Below are 24,316 nucleotides of genomic sequence, written 5' to 3' on the forward strand. Positions count from 1 at the left end.
TTTCAACATAACCTCAAAGTTGGTAGCTTCAGGAATCAAGGATTATGAATGCCTATGTTAGGAACAGCATGGAGATAGGCTCATCTTGGTGAGGTACACATTTTTCTCTATCCATGGCCTTTCTGTTGTTGCCAACCAAAGTGTCATACATGATTTTTTTCAACATAACCTCGAAGTTGGTAGCTTGAGGAATCGAGGATTATGAATCCCTACCTTAGGGAACAAGGTGTTGATAGGCTCATCTTGGTGAGGTAAACATGTTTCTCTATCCATGACCTCTCTGTTGTTGCCAACCAAAGCGTCCTTATTAATGGGGTCATGGTCCTTATTATGCTCAGAACTCCTTGCCTTAGGGATCACTGTAGTAATAAACAAAGCTGTAAAGGCGGTAAGGTATCATATATTGGCTGTCAAAGCCATTAAAGAAACATATCATAATTTTGTTATTTTTTAATTGATTATTATATTTTTGTTACCAAATATACTAAATTTTCTGAATCATGCCAATTAATATACTAAATATGTTCTTTTAATGATGAATGGAGATAAATTTGCCATGTTTCGAACTTTTAATGCCCTTTAGAATTTAAAAGTGCCATGTGTTGATGATAGCACAAATTTAATGAAGATGCTCGACGCTGACATTTTCATCTAGAAGGTGATTGACATTGTGTTCTCCCATGTAGGCTCAAAAACATGCTTGCGACAAATTCGATCCCAGTTTCTATCCCAGATTCAAAAAGTGGTGTGATGATTATTTCTTTATTAAGGTATGCATTCTCTTCAATGTTTTGATTATTGTCTTCATTAGATAATGTTGATGTAAAGCCTAATTCTATTTTTCTGTGTTTCAATCTCTCCTCAATCACTGCTAAGTATGTGCTTATAATGGACTTCGGGAAATTTTAGAGTACCAAACCTTTGCCAGCTAACATCAATTTTCTCAGCTGTTAAGCTTGGAGAATTTACTTTTTTTTGGTTTAAAAAATACTATTTATCAATAAATTGAAGCTCATTATCAAACTCTTTGAAGTTGACTGGTGGGAATAATTTGTCTAGGTAAACTTTTCTTCTTTATGGAGAAGTTCTCCTATTATGGATTAGTGAGTATTCCAAAATTAATGGATACTGAAGTTTGGTGCTATGAATGTGTTCAGATTTCCATAAGTGGTTGCTCTTTATTCTTGGTTGTATGTTCCTAAATTCCATTGGAGTGGGTAGATGTGACAAACATATTATTAAGAAAGGGAAAGCCAAAAAACGAGACAAGGACCTGAACTGCAAGAAACCCTCTCCTCATTCTCCTAGGAAAAGCATGAAGAAAAATGGGATTGCCCTCACAACTCACCTTGACAATGCCCCATCTCCCTGGGAATACGTAGCAGCCCTTTACCCCAAATCTCCAGATATAATTGAATCCCAATCCCTACATAACATCTCCATGGATAACCCCCTAAATTTAGGCAAATGAAGGTCTCGCCCAAAGGTCATGGAGGGAGATCGGTCGAATGATAGAACCAATATTGAAGGGCTTTTTGTGAAAGATTCTATTCCTCTCGACAGCCCCCACAGCATAACATCAGGTAGCATTTGCCAAATATCTGAACCTTGTGTTTCGGAAGGACCACCACCTGTCAATCCGACAATGGCATTGAACATGGACTCATTTAAAACCTAATAAATCTTGAATTAGTTGATGAAATGAGTGCACAAAATGCAGGTGATCTGCCAATGAATAGATGGTTAATAGATTCCCCATCCTTTCTACACATGAGGCTTGTATTTGGGATCGTGAAGTTCTCTTCTTAAGGTTGTTTATGGTAAGCAATTTATTTTCGTAGCGACCCAGGCAAAAGCTTGAACCTTGGAGGTGAACAAGAACTTTACAAATATTGGTGCATGGGTAAGGGGGCTTGCCAGTCACTTAAATGGACTTGAATGGGGATTTAGAAGTGAATTTTTTTGTTAGATGTCTCCTTCAGAGCCTCATATCCTGGCAGAGAAGTTGCATAAAGCTTCCCAAGTAGCACAATGAAGGCTCTAATTTCCTCATCCTTAAAGTTCCTTTGAAGAAGCATGCTCCAGATTATTGATCCCCCAACTGCCTCATGGCATTCCTTTATCATCACTCCATGATAAGAGCCAAGAAACGTAAGGAGGGGAAAGAAGCTGCTAGTGACTCATTTCCTAGCTACACGTTCCCTCCCCAAACCAAATCTTTCACACCTTGGCCAATGATGAACTGAGAACCATCTTGAATAATTTTGTACACTTTCAAATGGATAACCTACTGTCATGGTCAACTCTTGGACTGATGGCTTTCCATATGTCAGAACCATCACTCCTAGCGGTGAACCTTGGGAGCCCAACCCCTCTTTGAAGATCTGTGCATCCTGAGAATAGAGACTCCACAATGATGTAAGAAGAAGAATACCTTTCGAAGAAGAGAATGAAGAAGGATGTACCTTGGAGAATCCACCACCAAACAAGGTTCTACCCTTCCACAATTTAATTGGAAGGAAGGGTATTTTTCAAAAAAACCCTTGAAAAATAATGAAGAAAATTCTTTAACACAAGAGAGCTTCTCTCTCTCTCTCTCTCTCTCTCTCTCTCTCTCTCTCTCTCTCTCTCTCTCTCAAATCTGCACTAGGGTTGGAACTCCACCCCCCTTACTTTTATTATTAAAAATTCAGCATAATTATAACTATGCCACTCACTTAAGTGAAGTGGCCCATTATCCAAAATAAGAAGACTAAAACATATATTATCAATCTCAACCATCAAATAACTCCTAAAAATAACAAAAAACATAAAGAATGTCAGATCAGAGTCAAAGGGGCGCAGATTTAAAAGATCTGGTGGCCCGATTGCCCGATCAAGAAGATCCAACAGTCGGATCGACACGAAATACAAATCCTATGACTAAAATGATTTCTTAAGCAGCCCACATGCATCATCCCAAGGTGGGGTCTTCCTGATGCACGTCTAATGCATGTGGGGTCTTCAAAATGGCTCGGCGGGTCCCATCTGGAACTCATCTCCCATCCACAAAGAAAGCTGCGCTAATGTGGGTGGTCGTCTCCATCTTTGGTACACCTGAGTAGGTCCTCTGAAGTCCCCATCAATTCCCCTCGGCTGAGGAGATTTCGCCTCTGGCGAAATAAAACCGCAGTGATGCTCGAGGAGATCCGGGTCTCATTGCTAAAGCTCTGCCTCTGTGATCTATGTACTGTTTGATTTTGGTATATCTTTCCACTTGACAAGGTACTCCTGGTAACCGCCATGTCATGTGGAAGATATCCTCTATCTCCTCTCTTCTCATAGGTATGGATGGTACAAATGGTAAAGGTTGAGAAGAGGGGTCACGTAATGGCCCTGGGTTATGGGACAGGTTAGGGGTATCATCATCAAAGTTCATGTGAGGGTTAGGGGAATGTCCATGAAACGGTACAAAATCTTCCACATTAAATGTGGAACTAATACCCATGTTAGGTGGAAGATCTATCAAGTAAGCATTCGAACCCAGTCTTTTTAAGATTTTATATGGTCCAGTATTACGGGCTTGTAATTTTTTTATGGTTCTTTGTGGAAACCCTTTTGGACGTATTTTAATCATGACTTCATCACTCATAACAAACTCTTTAAACCTATGGCGTAAGTAAACAATCATTTTGTATGTTTCATCACTTGTATTGATTTATTTTCTAATCTCCACATGCAAGTCATGCATATGTTGTGTAGATGCATGTGTAGACTTTGAAGGCCTATGGAACACAGACATGGGTATGCAATCTATAGGGGTCCTAGGCTCATCTACTTGTCTTTCTAAATCCACTTCCTCCCCAATACTCATTTGATTGTGATGAAGGTTTGGTAGAGTCAATACGTGAATGTCTTGCACGGGTGTAAGCTCATCTGGTATGCCCTCTAAAATAACAACACTAAACTCCTCCAATACCAGACTCACCTCAGATGGTAACTCTACACTATCCTTAAGTGTAACCTCAGGTGTCATTTCCATAATAACCTTAGGCGTGATCTCAGTTGCCATGTGTGCATACAACGTTAAATAAGTTTGTCTCTCTTTCAGACTCTTTGGCATTAACTATAGGAAGAGACTCAAGCTGGAGTTTTGTCATTCCTTGAGGACCACGTTTTTTGACGTCCTCCTTCTTTTCCAAGGTGCTTTTGGGCGGGAGAGGCTTCAAGACATTTCTTTTGCTTCCATATAGAAACGAACTCGTATTCGAGCGACCGAACAGTGTTGCGTCCCTGCCATACAACCAAGGCCTGCCCAAAATGATGTCGCCTATATCCATAGGCAAAACATCACTTCACAACGTGTCCATATAGGAACCAAACTGCATGGGAATGGGACAACGTCACAACGCTGAGAAACCGGAATCGAAGATGCATCAACCCATGAGACTTGATAGGGCTGAGGGTGAGGAATGATTGGCATGCCTAAGCGGTCCACGGTGCGAGCAAATACCACATTTATGCAACTGCAACTATCAATGATCACCTTGTAGTTTTTGCCACCACACTTGGCATAAGCGTGGAAAATTGAATTCCTGCGCCAATCATCACCACAAATGCACAATGAGATATAGTGGTTCGGTGTTTAACACACACCTACTCCACTCCCAAAATTAATACCCTCGGCTTTTTTTTTTTTTTTTTGCAGGATGAGCATAATAGCCCAGTAGGGTCATTTCTTACTCAAAATTTAACATGTTCAGATAATCTCAATTTTATAAGAATGAAGAAAAATAGAATACAGATAATGAAATTTAATAACAGAGTTGTGAAAATGCGATGCATGTGAGATTTCCATGAATACTCATAACATTTATATCATTTCATATAACACCGTACCCAAGTGGATAGTCACGTTGCATTAACGCCCACGCACTGGTACCTCATGGTGATGGACCCATTTATACGTTAGCTGGTCAGACTACTGCTCCAGTTGTACCTCTGACGTATGTCCGCGCACACAATTGTACTCATACGCCGTACACAAAGGAGACTCCAAAGGATCCAGTGGGTTCTAGGGTCTTTCACCCAAGGGACACAATTGCCCTACTTGCTGGCTTTATGGTCTCTCACCCAAGGGACACGATTGCCCTACTTGCTGGCTTTAGGGTCTCTCACCCAAGGGACATGATTACCCTACTTAGATTACATCCAACATATTAAAATCGATGCTCAATGAATGATAGACATGCATGTAAGATGAATCACTATTTCACAATAAAAAATATCAACAATATAATTTTTTTATTTCTAATTAATAATACTAGATATAATTTTGTCGAAACTTTAATAATTCAAATACTTAAATAAAATATTATTTTACTATTATTTAATTTAGGAATTAGTGTGAAATAATGTACAAGAAATTTTAGTTTCAATTACAAAATTTTTGAAAAATTCCTTAAACTTAAGTTCATTTAAATTTAAATTAATTAACTCTTTAAAATTTTAGAATTAAAATTTGGATTTTATTCTCTACAGAAAGAAAAATATTACACTGATTTCTATAATATAACATTAATAATGTAATTAAATTATTATTTAATAATTTAATTTAATATATCTTAAAATTTTTTATCTAATTATTTTAAATCTAAATTCAGAATTTTATTATTATTATTATTATTATTTATTTTTATATCTAAATTTAATAAGTTTAAGGAAGTTATTAATTTGGACTTTGGATTCTATTGTTTTTTTTTTTTTTTTTTTTTTTTTTTTTTTTTTTTTAAACATTCAAATTTTAATTATATATATATATTATAATTAATTCTAAGTATTATAAATTATTGGAATTAAAATTTTTGGTTAACTTTTAAGTTGATTTTTTTTATATATAAATTTCGGATTAATTAAACGATTAAATTTAATAACTAACATACTCATTAATTCAAAATATTTTAAAATTAATTCAAATTTACTAAATTAAATAAATTCATAAATTAATTTGAATTTAATCCATTTTTTATGATTTACTTTCATATTAATTAATTTTAAAAATTTAGGAATAATTCATATTTAATTTTTAATCTTAACAAAAAAATTTAAGAATTAATAAATTAAAATATAAACTTAGATAAATTATTTATTTTCTGTGAATTTATTTTATTTTATTTATATATATAAATTATTTCAGCATTAAATATTAGAAATATATAAAATAAAAATTCATAAATGAGTAGGATTCCTCACATAAAAATTCAACTAACAATATTCCTATCAAAATTTTGGATTAAATAAGCATAATAAATAACTGAAAATGATAAATCTCAAGATAAGATCACCTACCTTAAAAGTCTAATGATTCGGCCTTGCTTTAATCTCTCTTTCTCTTAATCTACAGAGCTCTCTCTCTCTCTCTATCTATTTTTGATTTGATTGTTTCCTTTGTTTCTCTCTCTTATATATATATATATATATATATATATATATATAAAGGGGTGCGTAATGGAATGGAAGAGTGGGGATTATGGGACGGTTTCGACGCCCATTACCGTATGAAAAGTAAGGAAGAATGGAGAAAGTGGTTTAGTCGGCGTGCGGAAGATATAATTTTTATTTTTATTTTATTATTATTTTTTTAAGATATGGTGGGTCCCACTAACGATAATATAAATCTACTCCGTCCATCATCTCGGCTTGGCCAAGAGAAGATGTAAGGCCAAAAATGAGGCTGATCCAAAACTCAGGTGGGCCACACGCAAGTGGACTGTGGGGTTAGTTCCCACAAAAAAAAAATGGGTTGTTACATTCTACTCCCCTTAACAAAAATTTCGTCCCCGAAATTTAGCATACCTATCATATAAAGAGATGAGGGTACTTCTCTCGGATTTCATCCTCTCGCTCCCACGAAGCTTCGTCCTCGCCATGATGCCCCCACTGAACCTTCACGAGTGGTATTGATCTTGTTCGAAGTACTTGCTCCTTCCTGTCGAGGATGCGAATCGGTTTTTCTATGTATGAAACGTCCTCCCGGATTTCCAGCGGCTCCCAGTCAATGATATGCGATGCGTCTCTCTTGTACTTCTGAAGCATAGATACATGAAATACGTCGTGAACGCCAAAAAGTTGAGGAGGTAAGGCCAGTCTGTAGGCTACGAGGCCTACTCTCTGCAAACTGTCGGATGACAGCATGGCTTTTCATCAGCAGACTGACGGACAAATGGAGCGGGTAAATCAAATCCTCGAAGACATGCTTCGCAGCTGCATTCTTGACTTCAAAGGAAATTGGGACGACCACCTCTATTTAGTAGAATTCGCCTACAACAATAGTTTCCAGTCCAGTATTGACATGGCGCCATTCGAAGCTTTATACGGAAAACCCTGCAGATCACTAAGTTGTTGGACCGAAGTGGGTGAAAGAGCATTGTTGGGACTGGAACTAGTGCAAGAGACATCCGAGAAGATTACCGTCATCAAAGAACGTCTACGTACCGCTCAGAGTCGCTAGAAGAGCTACGCTGACAATCGCCGAAAGAACTTGGAGTTCGCCATGAGAGACCATGTGTTCTTTAAGGTATTTCCGATGAAAGGAGTTGTGTGATTTGGGAAGAAAGGAAAATCACCACACTACATTGGACCATTCGAGATCTTGCAGAGAGTAGGCATCGTAGCCTACAGACTAGCCTTACCTCCTCAACTTTTTGGCGTCCACGATGTATTTCATGTATCTATGCTTCGGAAGTACGGGAGAGATGCATCGCATATTATTGACTAGGAGCCGCTGAAAATTCGGGAGGACATTTCATACATAGAGCAACCGATTCGCATCATCGACAGAAAGGAGCAAGTACTTCGAATAAGATCAATACCACTCGTGAAGGTTCAGTGGGGGCATCATGGCGAGGACGAAGCTTCGTGGGAGCGAGAGGATGAAATCCGAAAGAAGTACCCTCATCTCTTCATATGATAGGTATGTTATAAGGGGGGTAGAATGTAACCACCCATTTTTTTTGTGGGAACTAACCCCACCGTCCGCTTGCGTGTGGCCCACCTGAGTTTTGGATCAGCCTCATTTTTGGCATTACATCTTCTCTTGGCTAGGCCGAGATGATATACGGAGTAGATTTATATTATCGTTAGTGGGACCCACCATATCTTAAAAAAATAATAATAAAATAAAAATAAAAATTATATCTTCCGCACGCCGACTAAACCACTTTCTCCATTCTTCCTTCCTTTTTGTACGGTAATGGGCGCCGAACCCTCCTACTAAAGAAACCGTCCCATAATCCCCTCTCTTCCATTCCATTATGCACCCCTTTATTAAAAAAAGAAAAAGAAAAAGGGAAAGAAACGAAGGAAACAATCAAATCAAAAATAGAGAGGGGAAGAGAGAGAGCTCCGTAGATCAAGAGGGAGATTAAAGCGGGGCCAGATCATCAGACTTTTAAGGTAGGTGATCTTATCCTGAAGTTTATCATTTTCAGTTATTTATTATGCTTATTTAATCCAAAATTTCGATAGGAATATTATTGTCAGTTAATTATTATGTAGGGAATCGTACTCATTTATGAATTTCTATATTTCTAATATTTAATGCTGAAATAATCTATATATAAATAAAATAAAATAAATTTACAGAATAAAATAAATAATTTAACTAAGTTTATATTTTAATTTATTAATTCTTAAATTTTTTTAGTTAAGATTAAAAATTAAATATGAATTATTCCTAAAATTTTAAAAATTAATTGATATGAAAGTAAATTATTAAAAATAGATTAAATTCAAATTAATTTATGAATTTATTTAAATTAGTAAATTCGAATTATTTTTAAAAATATTTTTAATTAATGAGTATGTTAGTTATTAAATTAATCGTATAATTAATCCAAATTATATATATATATATATATATAATTTCAAGTTAAAAAGTAAACCAAAAATTTAAATTCCAATAATTTATAATACTTAGAATTAATTATATAAAAAAATAATTTAAAATTTGAATGTAAAAAAAATAAAATAATAATAGTAGTATCCAAAGTCCAAATTAATAACTTCCTTAAACTTATTAAATTTAGATATAAAAATAAATAATAATAAAATCCTAAATTTAGATTTAAAATAATTAGATAAATTTTTTTAAGATAGATTAACTTAAATTATTAAATAATAATTTTTATTACATTATTAATGTTATATTATAGAAATCAGTGTAATATTTTTATTTCTGTAAAGATTAAAATCCAAAATTTAATTCTAAAATTTTAAAGAGTTAATTAAATTAAATTTAAATGAACTTAAGTTTAAGAAAATTTTCAAAATTTTGGAATTGAAACTAAAATTTCTTATACATTAATTCACAAAAATTTCTAATTTAAATAATAGTAAAATAATATTTTATTTAAGTATTTGAATTATTAAAGTTTCAACAAAATTTAAATCTAGAATTATTAATTAGAATTATATTGTTGATATTTTTTTATTGTGAAATAATTATTCATCTTACATGTATGTCTACCATTCATTGAGCATCAAATTTAATATGTTGGATGTAACGTAAGCAAGTAGGGCAATCGTGTCCCTTGGGTGAAAGACCCTAAATTAGCAAGTAGGGCAATCGTGTCCCTTGGGTGAGAGACCCCAAAGTCAGCAAGTAGGGCAATTGTGTCCCTTGGGTGAAAGACCCTAGAACCAACTGGATCCTTTGGAGTCTCCTTTGTGTACGACGTATGAGTACAATTGTGTACGTGGACAAATGTCAGAGGTACAACCGGATCAGTAGTCTGACCATCTAACGTTTAAATGGGTCCATCACCATGAGGTACCAGTGTGTGGGCGTTAATGCAACGTGACCATCTACTTGGGTACAGTGTTGTAAGAAATAATATAAATGTTACAAGTATTCATGGAAATATCACATGCATCGCATTTTCACAATTCTGTTGTTAAATTTCATTATCTGTATTCTATTTTCCTTCATTGTTATAAAATCGATATTATCTGAACATGTTAAATTTTGGGTAAGAAATGACCCTACTGGGCTGTTATGCTCATCCTACTAAAAAAAAATGCACAGATGCAGAGCTGAAATACTACGAGCAGGCGGGCTTCTACTATTAGCTTTATTTTCTAGAAAATTAGGTTTAGTTTTAATTCAATTCATTTTTTTTTGTTTTTGTTTTTTTCGTTTTTAGGTTTAGTTTATGTTCAAATTTCGATGTAGAAAGGATAAACTATCAAAAGAGTTGAATTTAATAAACATTTCAGCTGTATTTCTTTTAGATGACGTTGAGTATTTATTGAATTTGATTGAATCAACTGGATTATAATAAATGTCATTATATTATAACTCACGAATCTTGGCTTTCACTATTTCAAGGTTTTCACAGGTTCACCTTAACCTCTTACAGTTCTTGTGATTTTCACGGGCTTACCACAATGAAACCCCCTTTGTGATTTTCACGGGCGTACCACAATAAAACCCAATGAGATTTCCGGCCTATCTCAGAAAAACCTAGATAAAGCAATAACAACAACAATACTTATCTTCAGATGTCGATTTGAAGATGTAGTCAATGCTTCAAGCAGCGATCTTCCTTCTTGAGTGTCGATGAAGCAGTATATGCTTAACCAAAAAGAATATATGGATCTAATGTATTTCAAAGAATAAACCCTAACTGCCGCAGATTCAATTCTCTATTTCTCAAGTAGAGTATAGATTATTCTCTAATTGCATTTAACACTAACTTTAGAAAGGGAATTGAATTAGCTAAATAAAAATAATAATTACCACACAGATAGCTTTGGGAGGACCGGCGTTTCTCTCCAACTTACAGCAAATTTATTACTGAATTTCGTTGTAGAAAAGAATGAGAGAATGTCCTTATTTATAGGCAAAAGATTTGGAAATTCGGTCAGCCTAAAAATAAGTTCGCCTGGCCAAATATAGGGTTCGGCTGGCCGAATTCCTTTATAAATCCGAGAATTCATTGTTCGAAACTTGATTCGAGACACTTTTGGGCTAGCCCAATCCCAAGTTGGGTTGGTTGAACCCAAAGTTGGGTTGGCCGAACAGGCAACATATTTTCTGAATTTTGAATATGAAAACTTAGCCGTCTGTAGTTGGGTTAGTTGAAGTAAGTTGGGCTGGTTGAACTTCAGTGAGCTTATACTGTAATTTAAACATTTTAACCATTTTTCAAAAGGACCTAACCTAAGGTCTTTCTAGGGTCATATAACCTGTTGGTTGGTATATACAAAGATCTTTATCTTGAAACCATGCCAAGTCTTTGAGTCTTGAGATGTTGTGCCGATCTCAAGCCGATTTTAATGAGATGTCGTAGAGGATTGAAGTGTACTTGAGATCTAACCAGTATTTTGTCTACGAAATTTGACAACTCCAAGTGTGCTTCAAATACAAGCACTTACAATAACTGAGCCCCGTGATGTTCATGCTGGATGCATGATGAACGTGTGTGAATACTTTTTTAACAGATGGGACCTCACTACATCTAAGAATTTGGGCTTGCACTGGCTCAAAGTTAGAGCAAATGCCAAAGTGGAACTTAACTGCATGAAATTCTTCCCATCGCTGTTTCACAACCTCATAATTAGTTGACAAGGGCGGATTATATTAAGTTCCCTCAATATACCTCGCAAAGACGAATAGTATTTTCCTACACTCTTATCTCCTTTTGTTGAAATGCAAAGATATTTTGATATAGCTCATAAATACAAGTTAAAATTTTCCCATTGGAGTACATCTTTGTAAGTTTTTCCAAACCTCTATTACTGTTTTGAATATTATAACATTTTGAGCTGATGATGCTCAGTTCCATACTATTCCATGACAAGGATCTAGTTTGAGCATCCTCTGCAAATCAATCTTCATAATCTACAGATGTTTCATTAGGTTTTGGTCAAGGTGTTTCAAAACGGTAATGGTGGTTGTAACGACCACCACCGTTACTGTCATGATACGGGCCGTTATGGCCCCCATATCGGCCGATACGACCCTTTTTTATTTTTTGAAAAAAACTGTTACAGGATTGTTATGGGGCCTTTATGGACCGTTACGGCTTTTTTTTTTTTTTTTTGTAACAGCCGTTTTGACCCCATAATGCGTAACAGTTATGACTGTTACTATTACATAACGGCTGTTATGGTCGTTGCGTAACCGATTTTGAATACCTTGGTTTTGGTGACTTTAAATACGTTTAACTTTTATCGTTTGTGAGAAGAACCTCTACTGGTGTGGCCTATTATAAGTAGTCCACACCATTAAGCTTTGTTGTTGTGATCTAGAAGTGCATTGACTCAGATGAAATCAAAAGTCTACTACATCACTTTTTGCATCCATTTTAAAAAATGGGGGAACTTAGAAGTGCAGAGCAATAAACAAGAATACAATACCACGCAATTGCTTCAAGGAGATGTAGACTGGTGGTCGTCATTGCACACGTATGTTATTATCTACAGGTTGATGTTGGATATGACAAACTCTTTGCATATATTCACGATGTCTACACAAACACTTGATCTTCAAATTTGGCCATAGTTGCACAATGGCCCACTTTGAACCATCACGATTGTTTTAGGGAGAAGTGGGCCTCACAAACATCTACAAGGAACAAATACACAACCCACCATATGGTCATTGAACAATGAACAGAGGGGATTTGCGTAAATCAGAACAATTTAAAGGTTTAACTTGAAGAGAGAGAGAGAGAGGTACCAAAGATTCTTATATTCTTATACTGAGATGAAAAAGTAGAGAATAAAAGGACAAGTAAAGAGGAAAAGAAAGGGCTGAAAGACAGTGCATCCCCACTCATTATATTAGGGCTTTCGTAATGTTTGTGAAATGACAAAAATACCCCTCTACTCAAGTTATTACATAAACCCATGCATGTTAGCTAGAAAACTTCAGTTGTACTACAATGAGTAAAAGCTGAGGGAAAAATATATGTGACTAAGGGGCTCCCCTGAAAGTAGCAATCTCTGGGTGGTTGGTTGGGAGAAATCAGGTTTTCCCAGTTGATAATCTTTGCTAGAGAAAAATGATGATCGCAAATGTTTGTTTGATGTGCATGCGAGATGTGGAGCTGGTCAATCATCTTTTTATACACTGCCCCTTCGCTAGAGAGGTATGGGAGAGGTTCTTGGCGACCTCTGATGTTTCGTGGGTGATGCTGGGATCTATTGAAGGTCATTTTTTATTCTTGGCATGGGGGTGGGGTAGGGAAGAGAGGGAGGAGGCAGCTTTCCTAATTGGTAGGCATTTGGGCGTTGTGGGGAGAGTGAAATAATCTTTGCTTTTGCAATTGTAGCGTGTTAGTGTCTGCGGTCATTAGGAGAGCTAAGTTGGAGGTAATGGATTGGGCCTTAAATATAAAGGCTTTCTCTGAGTGTTCTCTGTTGTTTTGTGATTGGTTTGCCTTCTATTCTCTTGTTTGCTTTTGACCTTTTCCCTTCTTTTAATAAATATATCATCTATGACCACTTGTAACCATTGTCTCCATGTAAGGTGGGACACATAATCATAGATGTCCATCACGGTCTATCAACACCAACTAGGAGGGTTTGGATGGAACTGGCTGTTTATGATGTGTCCCACCAGATGATTGGTATGATTATGAACCACTGAAAGGTTGGCCCCCACCTTCATGAAATATCGTCTGACTGAATATGTTGGGAAGTTGGACTAACCATTATATATTGCCTTTTAAAATGATGTTGTAATAGTTACAACTTTCAAAACACATGATTAATTCATATGTTCTTGGATGGGGTGACAAACGATGAAAAATGTCATTAAAAAAAAAAGAGAGAAATCAAGAATGCTGTAGAGGAAGTTTTGCTTTTTATTTATGGTTGATGTTGTCTGCAGCACCGTGGTGAAAGGCGTGGGCTTGGTGGAATATTTTTTGATGATCTCAATGACTATGATCAAGAGATGCTTCTTGCCTTCTCCACTGGTAATGCCCATTCACATCTATTTGATTGCTTCTCTTGTTTGGCCCGCTAACGGAACATTACCTCTCTTTCATGCATGAGATTCTGAGGGTAGTCTTCTATAACATGGTGTTAGAAAGTTCTCCAGGAAAGCGCATGATTGTCTAATTCAATCTCACTAACCAGAGAGGTGAGTAGAAAATGCAATGAGAGTTGAGAAGCAAAGGAATCAAGCATTGAAAATGTCTCTATGGTAGTAAATAGATTTACGTATCAAGGAATAAAAAATGGTAATGAGTGCGAATGTTTGGAAAATATATTGATCACATTTCTGATGAACTTCGATAACTATCCATATTATGATATATATGCACAAAAAAGATTACTCAGTCAAGTTCAGCAAGCCCATGATATGAAGGTTCTAAATGATTATAAAACTTCAGTAGTAGCTAACTCCTATTTCTAGCAATGAGGACTTTTATACACGAGGATTTATTTTATACGCTGGCAGAGATGACAATCCATGTGCATGCAGTCAGCCCATTGTACACTGGTACACGTACAGAAATCCAAACCACCAAACTTGTGATTGGGCCTGCTGTTCTAATCAGCCCAGTGTGGATAGGCCATATGCTAAGAACTATGGGGATGAGACTCTGGTAGCCATCCTAGCCAGTGTTCTGGAAAAGTAACTATGACAACAATGATCCACATTCTGCAAATTCATAATGGGCAGGTCCAGCATTGTAGGAACTGCAATTTTTGTCAAATGGCCCATCAACAAAAGGTGGCCTGCCAGATCAATGCTCCCAATCATCAGACATGTTTTTCATGTGTACTGTGAGGGAACCTCATGAAATTTCTATGCAGCAACATGTAGCATTCTCCAAAGCAAACAGTCTGCATTTGACAAACAACATGTCCATTAATCATAGGCTAGGATTGTCTATACTGCATCTCACTATGTGGACTGTTTGGATTTAGGTGCATGTATGACTTTAGTACAGTGGCTGAGTGCATGCATATGGCTTTCACCCTTTGGAAGTCATTTCTCCCATTCGCCATTTAGACAATAAGAAGCAAATACACCGCCAACTTTTTTGGCAATTTAAAGAAACATAAATTTTCCCAGGTTATTTTTTTTGGATGGGGATAATTTTATTCAAAAAGGCCAACGCCATAAATTTACAAACATAAAGCAGAAGCAGATTTACATGTCCCGCCAACTTTCTGGCACATAGAAATAAACTTTGATGCTTGCGCCCACTCCAACACAACATTTAGCCCTTCGGGAGGCTTCCAACAGCTGCCTTTTTTGGTTCCAAAAACATTGATCATTCCTCTCAAACCAAAGTGCCCACATACCTGCTAGAAGACTTAGTGCCAAAATTTCCTTCCAGTCATCCCTACACCCCTGCCATGCCACATCAAGAAGAAAAAGGTGTCCCAAAACGGTTACGTATCGCGTCGCCGATACGTATGTAATATCGAACCCGATACGGGCCGTATCGGCCGAGTCCCCTTTTTGTACACGTAACGGCTTACGGGCCGTACGGCGTAACGGCGTTATTGACCATCTTATTACGGCCTTGAAAAAAAGAAAAGAAAATAAATAAAAAACCCTAACCTTTTTCTTTTCTTTTCTTCTTCTTCTTCTTCCTCTTCTCGGACTGTTGCGGCTGCGGCCGCAGGTGGCTACAATTAGCTCCTCCTCCTCCTTCTTCTTCTTCTTCTCTCGCCCTCTCCCTCTCTCTTTCTCTCTCTCTGTTGTTTCCCTCTTTCCCTCTTTTTCTTCTCTTCTTTCCCTCTTTTTCTTTTCGATTTCCCTCTCTCCTTCCCTTTTTTTTTTTTTTTTGGGGCGCGGGTCTTCGATTCACGCGAAGACGAGCGCCGACACTCCTCGAGCTCCGAGTTTTACAAACGGTTAAAAGGAAATAAAATTTTTATAGGCACCACAGTGATGTATTTATTATATCCACACCGTTCATCTATTTTTAAATATTATTTTATAGCATTACCTAAAAAATGAATCGTATCCAAAGATCGTCCGGACCACACCAAAAATAGCAGCGGAGGTGATGATTTTCACCGTTAAACAATTCGTAGGCCCACCATAACATTTATTTTCCATCCAATCTGTTCATAAGGTCAAAAAGACCCGAATGAAGAGGAAAAACAAATTTCATATTGATCTAAAAGTCATGTGATCCCAAAAAAGTTTTCAATGGTAGACGTTCAATCCCCCATTGCTTTTTGCAGTGTGGTCCACTTGATAATTAGATCTGTATTATTTTTCGTGTCAAGTCTTAAGACAATCTCGTCAAATGAATGGACGGTTTAGATATAACACATTCATCATGCGTGGGGCCCAAAAAACTTTGACATGTATGCTACACTTCACAATCCAAGTCTCACCTAATTTGGGGCCATAAAAAATTGTACCAAAGACATATTAACTTAAAATTTACTAATTAAATTATAAACTGCAATTGCTAACTCACAATGCCAAAATCAAATTATTTGAATAGTTTTTAATTGTTATTTGGTGTACTCTTATTTTTTAAAATAGGGCCTTTTGGTTTTTTCCATGATTCACTATCCAATAAATGTCCACTAATACATAAGTGGGATAATGACAATAAATTGCATGAATTTGAGGCTAATTTGGGGCATAGATTGGTCCTCCAAGTCAGCCCGAAATTGGCAACGCCATCTACCTGAATTTAATTTCATTTTTTTAAAGAACTACTAGGAGAAAGATATTAAATTGTTAAGTATATAAATTAGATATTTAGAAAATTAAATATATACATTTTGTAGTCAAATTCAGGTTACTTGGTTCAAAAATTAATCAGACAGTCCGATACAGCTTCTCACCAAAGAGTGGACCGTTACACCACCATAAACATGTTCCAATTTATAAATGAATGCATATTTGGAATGCTTAGAATATTCCGGATTTAATACATATTTTTTTATATTTTTTTGGCAAAAAAAAAATTTTACGCCGTTACGGGCCGTTACGCCCCCGTATCGCCGTTACGACCCCGTATCCGTATCGGTTTTGGAGGTCACCGTTACGCCAACCGATACCGATACGGGACACCTTGAGAAGAAATAATCAATAGAACCTGGCGAAACCCATGCAACGCAAAATAATTTGAAGAAATTATCCCACACTTCTCTTAAGAATGAGCATTGGATAAATAGGTGTTCCACTGTTTCCTCAGCTCGCAAACATAATAGACATACATTTAGCAGAATAAAATTTCTTTTGCGGAGGTTATCAACTGTTACCCCTTTCTTCTTTCCCAGGTTATTATGTAGTGATTCTTTATAAAACCAGGGTGATATTGGTTTCATCAATGCCTGCTAACTCCACATGTGCGTACAACTGGGCCACTACATGCAACTTTGACAGGAAGTGCCACAAAACATGTGTAACACTAGAATGGGACATCAAGTGGGCCCCACCGTGTTTATTCCCTGGCCTGAAGATGCATTCCACTCATAGATGGTTGAAACTAAATATAATCAATGATCTGAACTCAACAAACAAATATCCACTAATCAGAGGCTAGAATGGTCCAATCTCAATCTCTCTAATTTAATATTTGGGTGGTTTATGTTTTCTTACATGAATGCCTTTGAAAAGGTGGCTGACAAGCTGAGTGCATGCATATGGCTCTCACTTTCTGCCAGTTTGATATTTAGAGAGAAATATCAACGAATAGTCAACGACTTCGGCGGTTAAATAGCAGTTTTCCTCGATCAGTATGTATTGTTTCCTTATATAAGTGGTGTGATATTGGTCTGCTGGTGCCTTCTTAATCCAAATACATGTACAGCCACCCACTGCATGCGGTCCTAAGTGGCAAGTGCTATACCAGACGGATAATACTAGAATCACACATCAGTGGGGCTCCACTAGGTATATACCCTGGCCTGGATACTAGGTACTCCACTAATCAGGGTGTGTATATATATACATACATATATATATATATATATATATATATATATATATATATATATATATATAGTTTCAATTGTTGATCATACTCTTCTGATCATACGCGTGGTGTCCCACCTAGTATCTGTTGCTGTGCTCGTTTTGATGACTTGAATGGTAAATTTAAGTGGGTCTTGGTGGCTGCCTAAGGCCATGCTATTGATACTTAATAACGCGAAAGCTTAACAATGCGAAAGCTTTGTGGAACATGGCAGCGAGCTTAATCTAGTTTGCTTTTGCTATGAAAAAAGGGATTGCATCAGGATATCTCCCGGCATGATTCTCTCTCTCTCTCTCTCTCTCTCTCTCTCTCTCTCTCTCTCTCTCTCATCGGGTTGATGTGCACAAGCTTATTGACGTCCCATGGGGGTCTGCTGTTTTACCTGGTCAAATAACCAGCTGAATCTGGCTGCCTTGTTTCAATCTCTTCTTGTTTTTGCATGAATTGGGAAAGTCACTTCCCAACCTTATCTTAGTATGGTTTCCGGAAAGCAGTGTTCAATTATTTGCTCAGTTGCTTGGAAACATTTGAGGGCTCTTGCATGCCAGTGCTTTTCCAATTTAATGTGGTCAGAGGAGGGTGGTTTGCAGAAGAGCTTAAGATTGGTGGCGTTCCATTTCTGTGGATGGGTGGACTAGGTTATATTGGCATGAAGCATGGAGCGAAGCAGCAACAGATTCAGGTGTGGGATCGTGGAGGCATTTATTTCAAAATGTTAGGAGGTATAGAAAACAAAGAAGCAATAGTGGTAGCACGAACCAGAAGCATGACTTATGGCACCAATTGGAAGGATCGTGCAATCAAGAGCATAACACCAATTTAATGATATAAGTTGAAAAAACTCAAAAGCTTTATCAATGATCGGAAGAAAGAACATTTTAGGATTCTTGAAGAAGTTACAGAATCCCGAAAATTTTAGGATTATTCTAGAAATCTATGGTCTAGAACAAAAAGAAGAGTGTGCCATTTTACCGATACAGGAAAGAGTCAAAGGGGACTCACTCAAGTTAGATTATAAGAGAAAGGTCCACAAGGAAGAGTTTAGATGGCATCAAAGATCCCGAGTGGTTCGGCCGAAGGGAGGAAGTTTAATACTAAAATTCTTTCATGGGATTGTAAATGAGAGAAGGGAGAACATAATTCAAAGCCTTGTCGATGGGAGAAGTCTTGGTTAGAAATGACATTTGTGATGAAATTGTTAACTGCATTTTCAATCTGGTGACTAGAGAAATGGGTGTCCTTCTCTCAATAACCTTCAATTTGAGCAGATATATGAGGATAGAGGAGATTGGCAAGATCATCCCATTAGGGCAGATGAGGTAAAATAGGTCACGGTGAACTTGGGTAGAGATAAAGCTTCAGGGCCAACTGTTTTTCTATAGCTTGCTTTTAAGAATTTTGGGACATGGTGAAAGGTTAAGGAATTTATATATGTGTTTCACATGAGAGGCAGGGTGTCCAAGTATTTGGGTGCCTCCTCCTGGCTTAGGTAGTCTGTACAAAATTTTGGCCATATGCCCTGCTGGTGGAGAATGAGTGGTCATGCATTCTAGATCTCAGGCCTTTCTTTATGATGGACAAGTTTTGGATGGGCCTCTTATTGCCCAAGATTTGCAGACTTGAAATACAAAGATGGTTCTCCTGAGCTCATCTGGAAAAGGCCCATGTCTATGTTGTTGGGAATTCTTGTGCTATTTGCTTTGAATAATGGGTTTTGCACTACGGCGGAGAAAATGGATGATGGAATGTGTGGCTTGTACATGTTTTTCTATTGTCACTAATGGCTGACTCCCTTTAAAGTTCTTCTTCTTCATCATCTTCAGGGTTCAAGCGGTGTGCATCAAGTTGATTCCCTTTCCCTTTACCTGTTTGTAGTGATTGCCTAAGCTCTAGGCAGAGTGATCAATAAGCCAACATATAGAGGTATGTTTAGTGGTCTTAGCAAAGCTCATGCTAGGCACATGGTGTATTTCTAGTATGCAGATGATGTTTATTTTATTTTGTGAAGCTAAGATAGAGCAACTAGAGATTGCCATTCAAAAAATAAAAATAAAAAGTAAAAACAGAAAAAGGAGTAGCTAGTGAATCTTCAGAGACCCCTTACTTTGCAATCAGAAAATCAATAGATCCAAAATTGATGTATTTGGGATTCAAGTTGGTGGAGGACTTGTTGTTCTTGGCTCATGACTTTGGGTGTAAAGTCAATAAGCCTGTGTCTACTTATCTCAGTCTTCCTCTCCGAAGAGGTTCTTCCTGGCTTTTTGAGAGGCTTAAGAAAAGGAGATCAACTTTCTCCTTTCCTCGTTGTGGTGGTGATGGAAGTGCTAAGTAAAATGCTAGATGAAGGACAGGAAGCAGACCCGTCAAAGGTGTTAAGGCGGGAGGGGATTTGCCCCGGATCTCGCACTTACAGTTTGCAGATGATGCCATACTGTTTTATGAGGTAGACTCTAACATGGTGGATAATTTGAAGAAGCTAGTAACAATTTTTGTGGTATTGGGCCTAAGAGTTAAGAGTGAATTGCTAGGTGTGTGCATGGCCAAGGAGGAGTTAGGCTTTGGCAGGAATCTTAAAATGTAAGGTGGGTTCATTGCCTTCAACTTATCTAGGGCTTCCCCTATTTGTTGGCAAACCGGCTAAACACTTGTGGACAAGGTGGTAGAAAGTAAAGAGGGGAAACTATCTAGATAGAAAAGTAAGCATTTGTCTTTGGGGGATAGGTTAACGCTGATTAAAGCTGCAACCAATTTACCAGTGTACTTGATGTGATTCTTCAAATGCCCAGCTGCAACCAATTTACCAGTGTACTTGATGTGATTCTTCAAATGCCCAGCTGCAACCAATTTACCAGTGTACTTGATGTCATTCTTCAAATGCCCGGCATCTATGAGGGGAAGATTGGATCGGCTAAGAAGGATTTTTTTTTTTTTTAAAATTATTATTATTATTATTTTTGATGTGGCAAGGAGCTGATGAGAAGCACAAGTTCCATCTATTAAGGTGGGAAGAGGAATGTAAGCCGTACGAGGGGGAGCAAGTGTAAGAAGATTAGAACAGGTAAATGAAGCCTTGTTAGGTAAATGGTTATGGGGGTTCAGGAAAGAGGAAGGAAGCCTATGGAGGAAAGTAATCACAAGTAAATATGGGTACAGGATGGTGGTTGGTGGGTTAAGTCTTCCCTTGCTTTATAAGGTGTCTGTGTTATGGAAGGGTAATATCAATGATGAACAAGTTCAAGGCTGAAATATGCTTCTCTTGGGGTGATGAGAAAGAATTCAATCCTGGCAAGATTTATGGATTGGGGAGTGCTCACTTGCTAGCCATCCCATCTGTAGTCAGGGTCGCCAAGGACTTGGAGGCAACCATTGACAGTTGCGTCTCTTTTGTAGGCGATTCAGTTATGTGGGCTCACTGGGTGGAAGAAACTTAATTGATGAGGAAGCAGAATATGCTCGATTATTGGATTGATGCATCATATTAGGTGGAATCCAAGTGAGAAGAATACTATGGCATGGCCATGGGACAGATCGGGGAAGTTCACGGTTCGTTCCTTTTTCGTTCCTTTTATGCTTCACAGTGTGACTTGGGCCCGAGTGAAGGTAATGAGAAGTAATCCTTCGTATGGTCGTGTGGGGCTTCCCCAAAAGTGGCAGTGTTTACGTAGTTGGTGGGGAAAAATAGGATTTTTACCACTGACAACCTTCAGAAGAGGTCGATAATTATTCCTAATTGCCATGTACTATGCTACAGGGGAACAAACGGTGGACCACCTATTTTATACATTGCACCTTTGCTCAAGGGGTGGGAGAGGTTCATTACTCTCTTTCGCACAGAGTGAGTAATGCTGGGATCCATTGCTGATCTTCTACTAGCGTGGCCGGGTGGTGGCAGTGGCATGGAGAGGAGGCTAATTGGCGTAGGCTGGTAATGTTGGCGATCATATGCGTCATTTGGAGGGAGTGTTAACCGACGTTTCCAAGACAAGCGAATGGGAGGTGGTTGTATATAAGATGGCAAAGATGTACGTCATAGGCTGGATTTCTCGTTCAACAATTTTGATCCAAATGATCGATCTCTTGTATCACCTTCAACCAATACACCAAATGAATTCTTCTCTTGTGAGGGCCTTCCACCTCTCCATTGTTTGAATCACACCTATGGCTGTCAGTGGGCCAGGCCTGACTTTGGCTTTTTGGACAGGATTTTGATGTGGTTGAGCTGGGACAAATGAAAATTCTGATTTTTCTTGGCCCAGCCCCATTGACAGCTCTAATTGCACCTCCCATCTACCCATTAGAGAATGTCATTTCAATGATACCATTCTCATACTAAAGCATCCATCATATAACACACAAAACTCATTGATTGTAATTGACCTATGTGATTGTCTATAACATTGCGCCTGTGGGAGTTTTGTGCTCTCATTGCCAGTCCCAGCACAGATAAAGAAGGGTCAAGTCGGGTTGGTGGCCAGCATCAAACTTATGTCCTTATTTTCACCATGAATCTGATGAACAATATGACATTCCAAACCCTAGGGCATTGTATGGCCCTTAAGAGTGGAATGGTGGAACAGGGTTCATGTAGCCAACCCCAATTAATTCGGATGAGGCTTAGATGATGATGAGCTTATAACTCAAAATTTTCATGGTGGTTTGATTAATAATTTAATAACATTATTCGACACTAAAATGCATATCATGTATTTGAGAAGTAATAATTGCTTGGATTTGTATTGAATGTTGTATTGCATGAAAAAATGAATCTTGTATTTATTGCCAACTCCCATGTGCTCTGAAATTCTTGTCGTGCAGAATGCACAAAGTCTGTGATTCCAGCATACATACCCCTGATAGAGCGACGGAAGGACACACCGTTCACAGAACAACATAAAGCATGGCAGCAATTACGAAGGGGACGCTATGTAGAATTCAACTTGGTATGGCTGCTTCTAAAGAAGAACCAAATAATTCTTCATACCATGTGTGATCCTTATGAATTGCGATTGATTCTCTATTTGGCTAATCATGCAGGTGTATGATCGCGGTACAACATTTGGACTGAAGACCGGAGGCCGGATCGAGAGCATTCTTGTTTCTCTTCCACTGATGGCCCGATGGGAATACGACCATGTAAGCTTTTTTGCTCGGTTGGCTGATCCTAGTTTTGCAAATCTGATTTGGGAACTAAAGTTGGTTTTTGTTGTTAGCAGCAACCGGAAGAAGGGAGTGAGGAATGGAAACTTCTAGATGCATGCATCAACCCGAAGGAATGGATATGAAATGTCAATAAAACCGCTGTTTGTTTTATCATTAGGGGGTTGTGCTCTTCCTGTTTTGCAGCTGAGAGTTGAAGCTTGCCTCTTAAAATGACAAGAGTAGGCCTGCTTACTAGGAAAAATCTCTGAATGTAGTTCTTTGTTAGAGAGTAATGTTGTTATATTTTATGATTTAGGTTGGTTGTATTTATATTCCTTCTAAATAAAACTTTCCAATTCAAGGTGGAAAATTTCTTACCATTAGGATGTCTTTTGCTAATTCAAGCATAAGACATTCTGCTCTAATTATGGGAAAAGATTTTGTGCAATTAATTGGGGCGCAAATCTCGACTGTTCACAGAAGTGGGCAGGAATCGACACAAAGATATGAGGATTTTTTATTTATTTATTTATTTTATTTATTTTTTTTTAAAATTATAAATTTATTCTTTAAAATAAAATTTTGACTCACCTGATGAATGGGCCAGCCAGATTTTTCAATGGCACATGCATATTGACAGAACTGTTGGAGAGCATCTGAATTGCAAACCGCCGTGTTCGGAGCATCTGGAAATGGCATTCTGCAAAAGTCATAATTCATCCGAGGGTGCTGACATTCACACCCTTGTTTTTATGCCCCCTTGGCCTTGGTATTTTCATATCTTTACATATATGAAGGTGTGGATATCTCAAAATTGGTGACATAAATGTTGATTAGCTTAATTGCAATTGTTTGAAAATCAAACTTTCAGTAATCTTCTTTGGAATGTAAATTTTAATTGAACTTCAACCAAAATAAATAAATGTTAATCGCATTGGTTGGGAACTCGGTGAGTTGGCTAGGAACTTAGCTGAGTCAATTCATAGGCCAAAAAACTGGCTGGTTTATTGCACGTTTCAGTCATATATGAGCTCGTCCAAGCTCTTGACAGCTTGGCCCAGTCTTTCATTTACTTGGCTGATTCCGAAACTCAACCAAGTGAATTGGGGTAAAATTTCTTGAAGCAATAGAAAGGGGAGTGTAAATCAATTATTATCTTTCATTTTTGAGTGTAAATCACTCTCTTCTTTTAATTTCAATTATTTACCTAATCAATACCTTTC

The 24,316-nt window shown here is 37.5% G+C and overlaps 1 protein-coding gene and 1 long non-coding RNA gene across 2 annotated transcripts in view; both read left to right on the forward strand.

The window, feature by feature from the left end:
• The window catches only part of LOC131221146 (coproporphyrinogen-III oxidase 1, chloroplastic), a 36,382-nt gene extending 12,911 nt beyond the window's left edge, over window positions 1–23,471 (forward strand). Inside the window, exons 4-8 of the mRNA XM_058216296.1 lie at window positions 687–770; window positions 13,877–13,964; window positions 22,770–22,894; window positions 22,989–23,087; window positions 23,168–23,471. Coding sequence (XP_058072279.1) covers window positions 687–770; window positions 13,877–13,964; window positions 22,770–22,894; window positions 22,989–23,087; window positions 23,168–23,236 — 465 coding nt within the window. The 3' untranslated portion in view covers window positions 23,237–23,471. The remainder of the gene's footprint in view (window positions 1–686; window positions 771–13,876; window positions 13,965–22,769; window positions 22,895–22,988; window positions 23,088–23,167) is intronic.
• On the forward strand, window positions 17,968–21,857 carry LOC131221147 (uncharacterized). The gene is made up of 2 exons (XR_009159025.1): window positions 17,968–18,080; window positions 21,129–21,857. It is a non-coding gene; the product is annotated as an uncharacterized LOC131221147 (long non-coding RNA).
• Window positions 23,472–24,316: the final 845 nt, after the last annotated feature.

The sequence above is a fragment of the Magnolia sinica genome, chromosome 12 (assembly GCF_029962835.1).
Source record: "Magnolia sinica isolate HGM2019 chromosome 12, MsV1, whole genome shotgun sequence".
Lineage (NCBI taxonomy): Eukaryota > Viridiplantae > Streptophyta > Magnoliopsida > Magnoliales > Magnoliaceae > Magnolia > Magnolia sinica.